We start from the raw sequence: 17,203 nt of genomic DNA on the forward strand, positions 1-17,203 counted from the left end.
ACTCAACCCGTCAGGTCTCTAAGGGGGATTACCTAAGAGTTTCCAACTGTTCAATCCAGGGGACAGGAAACCATTATCATCCGTATGTTCCGTGGATCATGTTGTTTATCCATGCATCCGTGTCTCATTTTCGATAATATAAAAACAAGTTTACCGAGCCAAACATATAGTATATAAACGTATATCTGTTGGAGAGCTTCACTCCAAGACACGCGTCCCTTTGAACTTTGCCCAGCAGCACGCGAGTGTTGCCTCTCTCCTCTCAACAATAACGTTAAAAAATCCTTAATTGTCAAGAATATTTAAACACTTTCTTGACAATTGGGAGAATCAACCCTTTCATCGAGCTAATTGTAGCAAAATGCATACCGTGCATTAATCATACCAATATCATATGTGCTCAATCTGAATCACTTTTTTTACGAGATTCTATTTCTGTAGTTAATGGACCAGGGGCACGCACCTCTATAAGATTGAGGGCTGTTCAAGGGCGAACAAATCGATTCTTGTCCATACAAACACAAACTGTGAATTATTTTGGCATTATTTTACACCAACACCTCCTTCCTAAACAAAAAAAAAAATGAAGAAACATTGAACATCCTTGTGTCGAATCAATATAATATAAAAAGCAACGGAATAACTCGGGGCGCAATATTTGCCTGGCAGTCACGACTCCGCTCGCCGCCTCTGATTGAAACCCATCGCGATTCCTAAGCCAATCCCAGCGCTCCTTATGTCATGGCCGGCCAATTGTAGCGTCGCTTCATGACATAATATCTAAAAATAACCCGCGATTTATAAACTGAACCGCATATGTTTTAATTTGTTGTTTGTTTGAGTTGCTCCTTAGGTGCGGTCGCTCTGGGCGAAAATCTTACGCGGGATCTTCGTACATGAAATGAATAAGATTTATCAGGCCAATCGGGATCGAATTTCGGGCGAATTTGTTCTAAATCGCGACTGGCGAAGATTGCGGTGCGGACCCATTGGAAGGCGGAAATTCGGCTGTTGTTGCCAACACGAGACTCTTCACAGGTGGATTGCCAAAAGGTAAATAATGTTTGGTGTCATGTGGCATCATTGTATTTTAGGCCAAAATGGTAGTATTTCGTGACAGCTCACCAAGATGGTATATTTCGATATTTCATATCAATTGAATCAATGCCCCAATTTGAACCGGCATTTGCGCGAAAACTCCCCAACCCCATTTTGTAATAATCCAATTAATCATAAAATTCTCAAAAACCTCATAGTAGAATATTAGCATTGAGCGGCTGTGTTCAGAACATACTTTGACTTTTACCCCTTTTTGCTACCCGCGCATAGTAAAAAGAAGATTCCAATTTATTGTTAATCCATTACCTACGATAAATAATAACCGGTGTATGGTCAACAGATTTTGGGCCATTCTTTATAGTGACAACGGCACACTGGAAGTAATTTAAAATTTTAACAGTCAAAGCTATAGTGTTAAATTTAATTGAAATCCCCTCTTCAACCCATTCTAATCGATCCCCAAAATCTAAAAATTGTTGTATTCAAGAGGAAATTCACGACTTTAATTTATGGCCAGTGGCGAACACAAAAAACACATTTTCAGATGACTATCTCGCATAAAAAATGGTTCGGTGGTTACATAAAAGATAAAAGTGTGGCGTTGTAAATATATCTCCTCCTGTCCTTGTTTTTCTATGTTTATGGCAGTTTCACACGGTCGATGGGTTTCCTACAGTGGTACTCCTGGGACCCCGTTTCATTATTATTATTATTTATACACCCAAATTTAACAATTGGAAGATATTTGATTCAAAAGGTGCTTATTTGTCTTGTCAATACCGCAAGTCAACGACGAAACGATACAAGTGGTGTAATGCTAATTGTAATTGTTATACAATGCAACTACAAATCAAAGTGACAGACTGCTGATTGAGCCTTATTAAAACTGCTAGCAAAATTCTAAAGTGAAGCATTTTTCTAAACTGAAGAACACAATAGAAAGGAGGTTGCTTTGAAGGTTTTATAGATCAATGTTGTGATTTTGTTGGAGCCATTAAAAACACAGTTTGACTACTAATAAGGCAAAAACCGACTTTTTATAACTAAAAGACTATAAAAATATATGTTTGTGATCCAGATCCAAATCTTAAATCATATTGGCACCGTTTTCAGCAATGGCGTATCTAGAGGTAGGTGGGCATTGGTACAAAGTATCGATTTGTCCACTACTGCTTATTATTATATACTGTTACATCTTATTACTATAAGGTATGTAGTAGCGTACGTAAATATGTAATACGTCATTTGGGTATCACAAAGTTTTTAGAAATTTCCGAAATTTGTTTTTAATTTTCTTAAAAATTGCACCCTATACGCCATTGCTTTTATTGCACAAAACTTTTACAGCACTCATTTAAGTATGCGTTTTATGTTTTTCGAAATTTTTGGTAGCAATAACTTTTTCTTTGACTCTTCTCATGAGTTTGAGTTCGGTGTAGAACGGCTCCGATTTTTTTTTAACCCGATTTACACCTAACTCCAAACTATGAAAATATCGTTTAGGAAATATGTAAAGATCAACATTTCTGAAAACTACTTGGTTGGAAATTTGATTTCTTAGACCTTTCACACATTTTCCAAATTTTGTAAAAATCGACTTTTGTGTCATCAAATTATAATTTTACGTGCCGTTATGTCCGCCACTGCTTTTCACCCTCATTAAAGTTGTTTTAATTCTAAAAAACATTCAAATTAGTTAGAACATTACCTACCTACTTTCTTAAACCCCCTCATAGCATTAGGTCAGATAAATGTCGTATTGAAGTGACGTCACCTTGGCTAAAAAGTGGGAGGAAATTGTCTATCCTGTAGGGCAAAAACTGTTTTTACTTTAGAGATAGGAGTAATAGCAATGTTTCTTGTCTAGAGGAACTAAAGTAAACATATGGTCATATTTGTTGACCCTGAGCTGTGCCGGCATATAAACCACAATCACGTTTCCAACAAACAAATGGCACAAACCCGAAGTTTTCGCATAATTTATTTAGCGGACATAATGGTCGATATTGTTGTACCTCGACAATTCCTTAATGAATTTAAAAAGTTTGGCCCTGAATTAATGTTATTTAACGCCAGCAGAGGTTCGTTCTGTGAGTTAATGTACGTAGGTGGCGAAAATAAACTACACTTTTTATCTCGCCTATTTATTTACGCGAGTTAGAATGCCAATTGTTGACGTTTTATCGCATATTTTCCATGCGTTCGTAATCTACTTGTCAGTACATTAATTAGGGACCAATTGATCTTGGGTGACATAAAAGTCTTGGATATAACGGACGAAAACCCAGGCTGAAGTAACCATAAAACGTCCTTTTTAATCGCTAATTTGCAAAGAATGAAGATGCTGCCCAACCTTGAAAATAGACTGGTTTGATCGCCCGACACAAACAATTATTTACAATCCTGCTTTGTCTATGTGCTGCGTTCCACTTTTTTTACTGAAAAAAATCCTACCTCGAATTAAAAGAAGTGCTCATACTGCACTCAAGGTTCTTCATCATTGTTGTTTTATGGAATTTTTCAGAATTTTGTTTCTCCTCAAGGTCAGCTCTGTTACCACCACTAGAACGAGAAATAGGTTTCGGAACTAGTAATGATGAATGCCACTTGTTCAAATATTTGTTGCACAAAACTGTTGATAGTGATTACTTTGTTTGCCTAAAACGTTACTACCTGGCTCAAATTTTGCATCAAATTAACACGTCCCTTCGGGAAAACGGTCTAAAACATGTGATTTAATGCGATGAAGAAGTTTTGAAACTCTCAGACCGCATGAATCCATGAGGAATGTCGACCGAGATAAAACATGAAAAAAGTGGTACCACTGCAACAATCATTCAGCATTGAAATGACGTAACCGCTTATGCAGAAAAACGCGATTTACCGAGAATTATGAACCTCGGTTGTATAGGTACTCGTAATGGATTACTCACTTGTTTGATTCAATTTGCATTTTGCTACTATGTGACGTTTCACTAGTGTATTCAGCTCATTGATGATGTCACCGATTCGTGTGCAGTACTCCAGGGAATTTGATCGGATTTTACATTTGCTAGAACCACTAACACACTTTTTATGCCTCTCCCTAAAGTGTTTGCCACACTTTCTCGGTCAAAGCAACAGAAAGATTTATGTGACAGGTCATTTGAGCCCAATTAACATTTCAAAATCACATTTTTCTAATTTGTCCTCGGCCATATTTTAGTATCGGCCCGATTTATCGGACGTGTAACATTTGGCCTTAATAAGGAGGTACAAAAATCGCGTCTACATTTTACCCAAGAAATATTGCTTTATAGTCGTTGGAAAAGGTAAAAACAGCTCAAATGTGATAAGGTTTTGGCCTCAAAACACATATGTTTGTATGTGTTTATTAGTACTATATACATAGTTACAGCTGCACCGCCGGTAAAAAGTAATTACGGGGGCAGATTCAATGTTGAAAGCACATTGGCACCTCATTTAACTCAATCTGATTTTCCCAAATTATCGAGTTATTGGGAATTTGCCGTCAGAATGGCAGGCACATATGTGAACTTGCTCAAACCTTCCTCGTGTTGCTTCAAAATGTGATTCGAAATGAATTCTCGTCCATGTCCGTTCATATCGTACAGTCGAGAGAAATCTCTCTTTGGCGCGATAAAAATGAGTTTTCTTTCATATGCGTTGAAAGTAACAAATTAGTTGAAAAAATGTTTGACATGAAGGTCGCCCATGTTGTATTTAGACGATGGGCGGCTCGTGTGAATATTTTTGCTTTTAGACATTTGTAAACACAACAATCTGTTAAAAACCTACGGGATGCCTCGACTATATTAATGTTTGCTCAGTGGTGCTAACCACAAACGCATGCAGCTTCCTTAAGTCTGGCATTACGAGGTGCACGTTTATCGAATTAATAACAACATTCAAGGTAAAATCGTTTACTATCACCTGCGTTATCGATTTAATACCCAAAAATGTCAAATCATTTTTGTACGTCGCAAGAAGCCAATTTGAGTGCCGAATGTTGGCCAACCAAACGATAACACTTTGAATAGAATCAGATTTGCTAATCCCGCGTGTGAAGTAGGTATTTTGTCAGTAATCAGGTAAATAAAGATCGCAAACCTTTTGGTTCCTAAACCCATTACCGGAGAACGTAAAAAGGCAATAAAAAAAATAAAAACCGTTTCGGCCTTGGACGTAGACAATGGAGGGAACCCTGCACTGAAATTAATGCAGCGTTGGCCTAATGGTCGGCACAAGGTCATTGTTATAATAAATGCGAGTTTTTGAGCCACCCGGTAATAATTGAGACAAACACTCAAGTAGTAAACAATAATTACAAAAGTTCAATCATGACTTTATCTTTAGTAAAATATTCGATACTTTTAAACGCCGCTTTATTTTCGAATTTGATCTCATGGCCAGTGGCAGCGTCAACGTTCCTCTCTCCCTCTATCGTTCTCTGCAGCTGCACGTAGCCAGGGCGCTTGTGGAATATGAAATTACGTACGCTCGAAGCAACAATTTATTCCTTGCATATTTTAAAAACAATACCCGCAAATTACGAAAAGAAAGGTGGAGCTTTAAGCCATAATAAACGGAGTCATATAATAATAGCTTCGAAAAAAATTGCATTTAATTATTCCTAGTTTTCGAGCGCTATTAATAGAGCTTATGTGATTGATCTTCTGATCTATTATTGTAGGGGGGAAAGGAAAAAAAGTACTATATTCAATAATGGAAATTTAGATTGGCTTTTCTAATTCGGAAAACTCAATATCTGAAGAATCGCTGAAGATCTTTTTTCGAAGTTTGAACACCGATATCTAGAGAACGCGTGAACTACTTACCTTAATTTTACCAGGTTTTAATCTCTTTTAGTTATCGAGATACGGGGTCGCATTGATTTCTATTTTTATGGTTTTGAAGGCGCGAAAGGTTTTCAAACTGCAATTTTAACTCTTTTGCAATTGAGGTATCTATGGTCAATACAAGATCCTCGTCAGTGGGTTAGACAGGAAAACGGCACTTCAGAAATTTCATAATTTTCGTAAAAATTTTACTGTTCCACGTTCGGGCACTGATATCTTTTGAACCCATGAACTCTTCAAACTAGTTGTCGGAGCTCCTATAAAGTTCAACACTAGACGAGAAAACAGTATTTCAGGACTTTCGAAAATTTCTTAAAAATTTCACTTCTCAAACGTTGATTAAAAAATACTGAAAGTGATCGGCTTGATTAGGTCTTTAAGTGTGCATAAACCTCTTTTAGGTTCTGAGAAATACGAGGTAATTTTATTTCTATTTTCGTGAGAAACATCCTAAACTTGAAATGTAATAAAGTTGTTCTTAATTGAGGAATTGTTAATGATTATATAAAGCTGCGATGGAGCCAAAAAAACAAATTTGCATATTGTTCGTCTAGCAACAATAATTATTATAATGCTTTTGCCACCATTTCCGCAATTAGATTGATAAATTTAGCTTTTATATCTTGCGAAGTTCCTGGATGTTTTATGACTTGTTTTGCAATCGTCAATATAACAAATTGTTATATACATTTTATGATCAAATCATAAATGTTCATATTTGAACATGGAATTTTTATTCGCTTTCATATATCCCTGTTCACATGAAGCCTTTACATAACCCTATTTATCTCAATTTATCGGACGTTTTAATGGCCTCTTGTTATTATACGGGTCAGAAAACGTGCCTTCTTTTCTATATAGTTTCACGACCAAAAGTGGTTCGGCCCACATTCAAAATATAGAACTTATCGCGTGTTTACGGTTTCTTTGTAATTGTTATTATGTTTAGACTTCTGAGTTTGGTAAATGTTACATAGAAAACATTTTCAAGGCACCCTCATTGACATACACTCTCATTGCCTGATACTTTTTAGAGTAGTACATATGTATAATACGCGTCTTTTATATTAAAAAAATATAAGTTTGGGTGAAAGTGGCAGTATGTGTGCCATTCTAAAAATGCCAATTTCATATGGTAGACGTTGAATCTCCGACGTCTTTAATGGCGGCCAGTGAACGGAGCAGCAAAATTTTTATGACCCATAACCAGAATTTGTTCGAGCTTAATTGCCAAAAATTAATTAGAGACTGTGCCTTTAATTATTATAGAAATAAAGTCCTACGCCCATTGGCGTAGAAGACATAGATTTTAGAGGGTTTAAAGTTTTTTTATCCAGACCTAGTTGGAGCCGTTCCAAAACGAATTGTGATTGAAACGCCTTTCAAACTGGATTTATTTGTTTTGTCAATTTCGACGACAGTTAAATTAATAGTAAAAGTCCGAAAATATCGTACAATGTTGTCTATTATAAATCCCCAATTCTATATCTTGCATGTAATTTTTTTTATCTAAGCCATAGTTGCTTGAAGTAAGTGTCAACAATGTTTCCTCACGTTTAAAATGAAATTCGTGGATTTCCTAATTTTATCTTTCAATTGCGAAAGTTTACAATTCATTCATTGAGCATGCATTTTTCCGTGTACTGTGAGAATCAAACTGTTTATCATTGATAAGGGAATGATGGTGAGGATTTTGTTGGAAACCTTGTGTATTTGCAATGTGCTGGGAAAAGCCACGTTTTAAAGGAAAACGGATATTTGCTATATAATTTCAATTAATTGATGGGCTTACGTCTGAGGGTCGTAAACAAGTGGAATAAATGTGTCATATTACGATTAGCCACAATTGGCAATAATTTTCATATTTTAATCGGCACGATGTATTTTTCATTCAAAATCGAAATCGGCACGGCACTACGTCCCTAATTATTGAAAAGAACACGTTTTGCCCCATTTTACCATAAGATTTATTTAACAAAAAAAGCATAATGAATTGCTTGATTTTGACCATTGTCCCTTGCGGCAACATTGTCAGATTGACTTAAAAACACCCGAACAGTGCCACTTGTTCACAGAGCAGCAGTCATCAGTGTTTTTAATTATTTATAATAACCAGCAAATTTACAATAAGTTATTAATGTTAACATATAATGTTCATTAACATAAAATTTGCTTTTTTCGCCGATTGAAGTATGCCTGCTATTTATACATCCATTATCGAATACATCATTTTGTGATTAGCAGTACCACATACCTTTCCAATAAAGCCTTGTTTGGCCAATAACAAAAGATTAATTAGATACTACCTATTTCTTCACGTACTTCGTACCATCAATAAGCCTATTCAGTATGCGAAGATGCGTAAAAATCTTGTACAGAAATTAGTCAGATTCGGCCTTCGTTCGGAAGGTTTCGGAAAAAATCCATCTTAATGTATTCAAAAGCGATTAAGATTTTTTTTCTACAAAAGCAAACATTCGAATTAATGAACTTCATATATTAATAATTGTTGTTGTTATTTCTGCGGTGTAAAGTTTTGACCTTGTCCGACGGTTTTGGTGTTTGATTTTATGGGTATAAACTCAAATTTTCTAAAACTTCAAACACGTGGGTTTAACAGCGATATCTCGACGAAACAAGTATGCGCGACCGAAATGAGTTTTGCCCATTAACAATTTCCTGTTGCCCAATTCCGACCCACCCTGTATTTATCTCAATTAACGACCATTCAGTTGACCTAGAAAATTATTTGCTTATGCCATAATTTGTTATTGTCCCGATGAAGAGCTGACAATGATTACCTCTCGCATCAGGAGATGCATTGTAGCTTAGTGGAAACTAATCCTGCATTTCTGCCAAAATATGTTGGCTGGCACCAAATAGAAATATTATCACAATAAGCTTTGCTCCTATAACATCAAAAAGTAGATATTTAGGAAGTTTCGGTTCTCAGTTTTACAACGAAATTTCATTGTTATCGCTTATGTTACTGAGACCTTTGCGTATTTGCGAAATGAACTAGGTTGATTTCTTATGAGGTTTAAGACCATTAAATGATAAATTTAGTGGTTCTTGACGCAGCCTCTCATCCATCTAATTCTATTTTTCCAATCGTGATACCCTAAGTTAGAAGATTGGACTTCGATGCACCATTCCAGGAAAGTTTATCGTAAATTGCACTCAATCGAATTTCTAGATAGGTAAAATTTTGTATTGTGACGACTTAGAAAGCCCATCATTAGCGTAAATCGTTAATTTGATTAGGCCCTTATCTGAACTTGATAAAACTGGATTAATCAAGGATTTGGCGATCAATAAGAGGTATATGACGTGATAAATTGGTAAGTTTTGCCTAATATTCATAGACACAGTGTAAAAAGCTTTATCGCTTTAATTTTGAAAATAGTTACCACTGTGAGAGCAAATTGAAAATAGACGTGCGAGAACTCCCTAAATACAATCACTCTAATAAAATAGCACCGTTCTGTGCGATATCTTATATATTGCAGTAATAGTTATGGGTTATTGTAGACTTATAATAGAAAACCGTATATAATAGAGAGGGCTATATGCTTCAGGAGCATCTTGGTGTTCTACGATGGATGTCATAGTAATGTGATGACAGTGAGAACAATTACAAATTTCCCTAGACAAAATTGTTTTTTATTTTTAAGTTTGCATGAGTAAAATGTAAGTAGTAATCCAATAAATCGTGTCCTGAAACAAAAATTTCAAAACACCGCTATTATAATAGATGTTTGAACATCTGGTTCTCAAATGTTTGTCCTGGCCTAAATCGTCACAGATGATGCCGAAACTGGACCAACAGCAACATTGATATAGGTATCAGTCAAACAAAATTAGATCTCTCATCCTTGTCTGCGTTTGGGATTAGAAATTGGAAGAGAGACAAAAAGCTATGTTTTCCACATCTTAGCCTCGAATCTCGTAAAGTCTGGATGTTTTTGATGTTTGTTTTGAATGTTTCGCAGATCAAATGAGTTTTTATTAATGTTTTGTTTGTAATAGTTGCTCAATGCCTGCAGTAATCAAAAAATAGGATTTAACATTAGTGCTGAATTTTAATCGCAATTATATTGCTTTCTAATAAAAACCAATGATGGTTTACCTTGATTGATTGTTAACTTGCCTTATTGTGCAAATAAGCAATGCTGTTCAACACCTCCACCAATTAATATCCTTAACCTTAGCTTTAATTTTTTTTTAATTCCCAGGTTAGTTTTATTCTCGACTTTGAACTTATTATTGATTAGGTTCAATAGGTCTACGTGATTTGCTACTCGACTAAAATATTACTACAATTTTCGAGAATTTTCTAAGTGTCTCCTTATACATACTTATCTTTGATTTTAGAGAGAGCACGTGATTAGGTAAATAATTGGACCAACAGTGAAATAAATAGAAAGTGACGTGATTTTTTTTTCAAAATTATTATAAGGCTTTATTGCCATATCACTCTGAAAAACTATAAAATGCATTTTCACGGATATCGTTTGGGTTTAATGGCAAGTTTTATTAGCCTGTCTTAGGTGGATTTAGAATAATTGTTTGCTGGTGTATAAGAATACGACACTATAATATTTTATGTTCTGTAACTGGTTTTCATTATCTTTCAGAGAATCCACTCCTCACCACCACCATTACCACACACCCAGCTACATCACCTCAAAAGAAATCCAGGCTTTAGTATAACGTAAAAAGAGCACTCCAAAAGACTCTTTCTTTTTTAATACTTTCAACCAGTGATAAGAGACTTCTACTTGTACCTGCGTCTTAACTCTATAATAACTGCAATCTGTGATTATTTTTTATCGTTTAGTGAGGACTAATTCGAGTGATATTACCCTTAGTACTTTTTTTCGTAACAATGCACAACCTTAACGTTAACCTGGCTGCCACCGCGGCTTTGGCTGCCAACAGTCTCTTGGTGGAAAGCGGTGGCACCACCCCAAGAACACCGGAAATTCTCAACTCCCTCATTGCTATGACCAACCCCATGGACGGCTATCAATTCGGGGATGATGCTCCTAAGATTGTGAGTGCAGTACCGAGGGCTACTTCTTGTGCTAGTAGTGATTCCAACAGTTCCAGCAGTAGTCAAGTAAGTAGAGTAATTGTGGTTGAAAGTCGTGAAACCAAAACCCTCTTAATAAATCGGCACCTGCAAGTTCAAATGATATGCTCGTCGCGCCGAAGAGAAACAGTGAAGTGCATTTGTTCGGCTCTGTATATCACTGCATCCATTCGGTACGGCCAGTATAGTTCTGGTAATGTTGCAAGAGAATTGTTAATAAAAGAGGTTAATCGTAGTTGCTATATACTGGTTGAATAGCTTACTTGAATGACATATATACATATGTAAAAAGATTGAACATCATTGCCAATTTTATCCAACTGTTAAGCCTAGAGAGGGATTTAACGAATGGATAAAAAGTTCAGATCATTGAAATAAACTTGTGTGCTTTTATAATTTTTTTTACTTTGTTATTTTCACTTGAGTTATTATTTAAACGGTTCTTTTGCTATTTTTTAGGTGGAATCTCCCGTGGGTAACAACCCTCCCTCGGTACAGCACACATGTTCTCAACTAATCAAAGCGGGCCTTAAACTGACCATCGAACAGAAACGAAAACAGACCCAAAGCGACTGCGACGATTTCTTGGACCTGGATTCAGTGAAACGTTTTAAGACGAACGATTGCAGCGAAAGTGAAGATGAGAGGATAAAGCAGGAGCCTCATGGAGTAAGTGCACTCATAATATGTACTTAAAGAAGCCTTGTTACTCAGCCAGAAGAATGTGGGCGTAGTAGCGCAATATACAAACAATAAAAATAAACAAACTTTCTAAAAGGAAACTGCCCCACTAATAAAACGTCTCCTATAGGTTCATAATTATCGCTGTTTATTACCGATTTATCAGGCCAAAGTATGTTTTATATTAAATCTTCCTGGTAAATTGCCATAGAAGATGTGCGTTGGTATTTAGTAATTGGACATAACGGAGTTTCAGCCGAATAAGAGCGGCATCTTATTCCGTTTTTCTATGTTTGTGTGGTCGTTATTTCTGTAATCGAAATGATTGCAGAGAATTTCGAACTCAAATTCGATTGGTTCTGACTACAAAATGTCTTAAACTTCAATGAGGACTAGAGTTTGGCAGAGCCTAAGGCCAAAATATATTGAATTTCAGGCATATGTGTTGTTTCCGCTGGACCCTCGCCAACCCAGCACAATAAAACGCGAATAAATTAAAATTCGGAAACCTGTTTTGCATAATAAATCGCTGGATTTTTCATCTGGGCGTTTTGTCAGCGACGTGTAGTATGCTAATGCAAAGCAAATTAAATTCGGACAACGTGCTCCTCCATCGTTACCGGGGATACATCAAAAATAAATTACTTTCGGAAGGAAATTCAGTTTATGCAAAATTTTATTAATAAAGCAACACCTGAAATTGGGAAATGATCGCCCGCCATATTATCAAGTTATTAAAGAAATTACCGAGGAACATTTTTTTTTACCAAGTTGTTAAGAATATATTTACAATGTTTTGATTTTTTAACTCCCCTCGTACTGTCAAATTTCTTGCGCAAACATACAAGTTAAACATTGTTTTTGTGGGACGTGTAATGCCACTGTATATAAAATTGTTTGACGTTTATTTATTTTATATATTATTTAAATTCCCAACGGCCATCGGAGTCTGTTTTAAGGTCGTCCGACCAGCGAAAAATCTTCTGGTCAATAAAATGCGCGTTCCATTAACAGTGTATCGCACTTGTTTACATAATAAATGTTTGTGTTTTCGAAATAATAATAATAATTATTATCTGGCAGTAAATGGATGTGTAACCTTAATTCTCGCGAAACCAACGAAACGGTGCATATAAAAGCTGCTGCTGTCGCTCGTAAAACTAATAATGCAAATGGAAAATAATAATGGACGGAATGGGTGCCGCCGAGCGATAAAGCTGTTTTTGAAAAGCAAATAAAACTTTATGTCGCCGTCGAGAAAAAGAGATCATATCAAGTAACTACTAAATGCAATAATGGGGGACAATCGACGAAAAGAGTTTCGGTTGAGAAGGTATACAGGATGTATTAAATATTAAGTCGTCAGTTCTATCGGGATTATGGAAACGGTAATGGTCCTAATACCATTTGTCAAGAAACAAGTCACGTTTTCTTGATAACTTATTTTATGGTTTTCAGATAAAGTTTTTTTTTAATAGAATTTATTCATTTAATTTATTGTTTTTTCCCAATTTTGCAGTTGACTCCTGAAGACGAAGAACGAAGAAGACGCCGCCGGGAACGAAACAAAATTGCGGCCACTAAATGTCGCTTGAAGAAGCGGGAGCGGACCGCCAATTTAATCCACGAATCGGAGACTTTGGAGTCTCAGAACATCGACCTGAAAAACCAGTTGCAAGAGCTGCGAAGTCAGGAACAGATGCTGCTGGACGTTCTGTCTGTCCACAGGTTGGATTTCCATTGATTCCTGACCTTCTGGAAGGGCTTATCGATGATTTTTAGGCCTCAATGCCAGCACAACATCGGACCTGCTACAAGAGAAAGCTTGCAGAACTTGCTCCCTCCTGTATCTTCTGTTATTGAACAGCAATCGTTTGGTAGACCTGCCAGGACAAATTCACTGTATCGGAGTCAAGAAACTGAGGTAACTTAATCATAACTATTTAAAACCCATTTTACAAAAAAATTTAATAAAGGGATACTCTGGCAACAGCAGTTCTATCGCGAACGACCAACAGTTGACTTACAACAGAACCACCGTGAGCTACAATAAAGCGCCTTGTATAGTGGTAGAAGATGTAGATGACTATGACAGTCACGAGTTTATTAACTTAGACGCCATTCATCCTTACTACCCAAGCTCTCCTTGTCATAACTACTCTTCCAGTCAAAACTACGGCAATAATCAGGGGATGGACAATGGGTGTATGGCCTAACTTTGATGCCTTACAACAATATAAGCAGCTGGGTTGGCGGTAGTGTCTCTTCCAGTACAGCACTGACATTCCAATGGGTTCATTTCCTTTTTCATGGGGTACTAAAATGTTACCTACACATCTCATACCCAGAGTAATAAATCATTACAACTAGAATTGAGTTAGTAAAAAGCAGGGGAGTGAAATTGAATTATGGAGTAATTAGGGGTTAAAAAACGTGCATATTCACTTGATATACGTAATAAGATAATTTAAAGTAGACGAACTGGGCTAGGTGCTAATGCCTTGTTAATATTTCTATCTTTAACAGTAACAGGGTTACAGGCTTCTGAAGGTAACTCAAAATTTTTGTGGCTTTTGTAACTTTCCTTAAAAATGGTAAAATTACCGCATAAGAAACTATTGCCCCGATTAAGAGCTACAGCCCACACATTGAAAAAATACAAAATTCGTTTTGACTAAAAATAAATCATTTTTGATTCACCCTCTACCAGTATTATTCCTAAGTATGTATCGGAAAACTTAGAAAATAAATGTGAAATAAGACCCATTGCTGATAAATTCTTTTATATTTTATATTAGCTACTTTAACCAAAAGAAAATGTGAAAAAAATCAAATTTTCTTGATACGTAGTGAATACCATGTTTTTGGTGAAAAACATGGTATAAAATATGGTAATAATGTAAAATTTTATTACTTTTAACTAATGGTGAATACGTAAGACGTTTTGTGACATAAAACTGGTTGACAATTATTTAAAACTAGACAGACCTATGTATTAAGAAAGAAAAAATATTTTCCTGACAGTTTGATAAATACCAATTCTGCATAATTTTCAAAACAAAACTGATTGCTGAAAATGTGATTCTTGGAAATGAGATTAAAGGTTTTCATAAATATGAAAATAACTACGAAATGAAGCCCATTGGTGACGGTCTTCTATCCCAAAAGTATATATGAAGAAAAATCACATTGTTTTGACACATGATGAACACCAAGTTTGTGTTAAGAGTTTGGCCTATATCTACTTTCATAATTTGGCCCCTAATTACACCCCATTTCAACGTCCTGTAGCAAATTTATGCTTATACATATATGGTTATTTTTCTAAATTCAATGGTCACACATGGAAAGCTTTTCCTTGTGCATTTGGTCAGTATATTTTTATCTTTTCCTACTTTAAAAGGCTCCCTAAAGGTCGAGGTAAGTTTTCTAAAAGTACGTTATAAATTCGTAAGTTTTAGTAGTAAGTAAATATAGGTTTAGAACTGCCTTGGTGTAGTAATACGTTTAATTCGAAAATTCTGCGTAGGTAGGTGAAAGATTTATATTAGGTTTAAAAAATACCTGAATATATAATTTGACCTTTTAGTACCGCCCTACGACCTCTAATTCATTGAAAAGAACTTGCGTTCACGTTTATTTTTAAAGTAAGTGGCGTTTCTGAACGTTTTCCATTAAATTTATTCATCAGATTTATCACCTACAATAATTAAAGGAAATGTCCATATACAATGTTAATTCTTCCTGACAATTTTATCTAGAAGTACACGATCTAGAGTTATCTTCCAGGTTTCGACAGTGTACCTAACAGGATTTTATTAATCGCACATTTATCTAGTTATTAAGTCTGAAAGATCTGATTATTCGACGTTACTTTTTTTGTATATTTTAATAATATAGTGGGTGATCTATACATCACAATCTATGTATACAGTCACAGTCCTGTATATTGTTATAACCAATATATTGTCGGTATATGTAATATAAGCATTCCAGGGATAGTTATCTATAGATATTTTATATACTATTATCACAGTTTTTTAAATCATAGCTCTTCCATTTTTGTGTTTCTATTGCTTCTACAAGTTATTTCCAATCCTACATATGTATATCAGCCAGGAAAACCAGAATTGCTATACTGCCATCATCCACCTTCATTTCTGTGTTACGTCACACTATTATTTATTTCTATTTAAAATACTTTTCTAGCACTTTTTAATTTGTTCGGTAGGAATAGTTGTTTGTACTTTTTTTTTATAATAATCTAATTATTATACGGTATAGTTATATATTTTTATAAAATGTGAGTCTTCGAAGGTTTCGGATATTTTAGAATTGGGGTCTCTCATTTAAAATTTCATTTTCCTTGTATAGTAATATCCGAAAGTCTTCACTAATTTAAGGTAAGAAATATTTTCTATTTACCTACATAAAATGGATTTTTTGGATTGTTAATTTTGAGAAAATTGCATCTATACATTTAGTGGTATATTTATAGTTGCTTAGGCGGATTATTTTTGTAATAATTTACGCTTTAAGAGAAACTTTCATTTTGCTTTTTTTGTCAGAAACTGCAGTGGGATCCCTAAAGCTGCATTGTGGTTATTTAAGCGAAATTTAAACAACCGACATGATTTGTATATTGAAAAAACAAACATTGCAAGTTAGATAGAGAAAAAATGTTTCAGTATATCCTAGATGACAGCAGCAGAACTAAGTTATTTTATTGGTCGTAATATGTAGGGGTGTCCTTGGCCAAGCCTTTTCATTGATTAATAAGAAATAATATGTCATGGCGCGGAATTTAAATTTGACCGATTTCTTTTTGCAGTTATTCGAAAAGGCAGAGTCGTGTAATTTAAGGGATTTAAATGGCATGGTCCTGATATTGTAATTATCTATTATTCGAAACTGTCCCATTTTTTGAACAAAAAAAAATGGGGTTAGTTTCGCAAAATTAAAATCAAAAAGACAACTACTTAAAATTATTACCATGTGATATGAGATGTTAGACATCTATAAAAGTATATTTTTTTGTTTCTATTAACTTTTAAAACGTAGTTTTAAGGCTTTGTACACTTGAAAAATATTTCTTTCGCTGTGCCATCACCTTATTTTTATCTATATAACTTTTTTAAAATGTTTTTCTAATATGCTTTTTTTAAGAAACCACCTAAATGCCTTAAAATATAGACATTGTTCTTGTTTCAATTATATTAATGTTACTTTAAACAGTTACCTGTAGCAAAACAATACGGGTCATGTTGAAACAGTTTTATAACGAAGAAATAGTAATAATTAAAATAGTGCCTTGGAAATATGTATGTATATCTACTCGCAGATCTAACAGCTTATTTTCAGAAAGAATTATTAAATAAAGATGATTTTATTTCAATTTTTCTTCTCATCCCTGATAGCACAAAATAATTATATAATCTGAGATTATTGAACCTGCATCTTTAACTTTCCACTAGAAAAACTGCCCTCCTCTTATGGTAAAATTAAGTTC

The 17,203-nt window shown here is 35.0% G+C and overlaps 1 protein-coding gene across 1 annotated transcript; it reads left to right on the forward strand.

Annotated features, from left to right (window-relative positions):
- The first annotated feature begins 747 nt into the window (after positions 1 to 747).
- On the forward strand, positions 748 to 17,089 carry Atf3 (Activating transcription factor 3). Its single transcript, XM_066389462.1, has 6 exons — positions 748 to 1,053; positions 10,556 to 11,040; positions 11,473 to 11,682; positions 13,214 to 13,422; positions 13,477 to 13,618; positions 13,671 to 17,089. The coding sequence occupies exons 2-6, from the start codon at positions 10,807 to 10,809 to the stop codon at positions 13,908 to 13,910; spliced, it is 1,035 nt and encodes a 344-aa protein (XP_066245559.1). The 5' UTR covers positions 748 to 1,053; positions 10,556 to 10,806; the 3' UTR covers positions 13,911 to 17,089.
- The last annotated feature ends 114 nt before the right edge of the window (positions 17,090 to 17,203 follow it).

This window comes from Euwallacea similis, chromosome 4 (genome assembly GCF_039881205.1).
Source record: "Euwallacea similis isolate ESF13 chromosome 4, ESF131.1, whole genome shotgun sequence".
In the NCBI taxonomy this organism is placed as follows: Eukaryota; Metazoa; Arthropoda; class Insecta; order Coleoptera; family Curculionidae; genus Euwallacea; species Euwallacea similis.

Coding starts and splice junctions, on each gene's coding strand:
- Atf3 (XM_066389462.1), top strand. CDS start 10,807: ATGCACAACCTTAACGTTAACCTGGCTGCCACCGCGGCTTTGGCTGCC. Junction 11,041..11,472: donor ACAGTTCCAGCAGTAGTCAA/GTAAGTAGAGTA, acceptor GCTATTTTTTAG/GTGGAATCTCCCGTGGGTAA. Junction 13,619..13,670: donor ATCGGAGTCAAGAAACTGAG/GTAACTTAATCA, acceptor AATTTAATAAAG/GGATACTCTGGCAACAGCAG.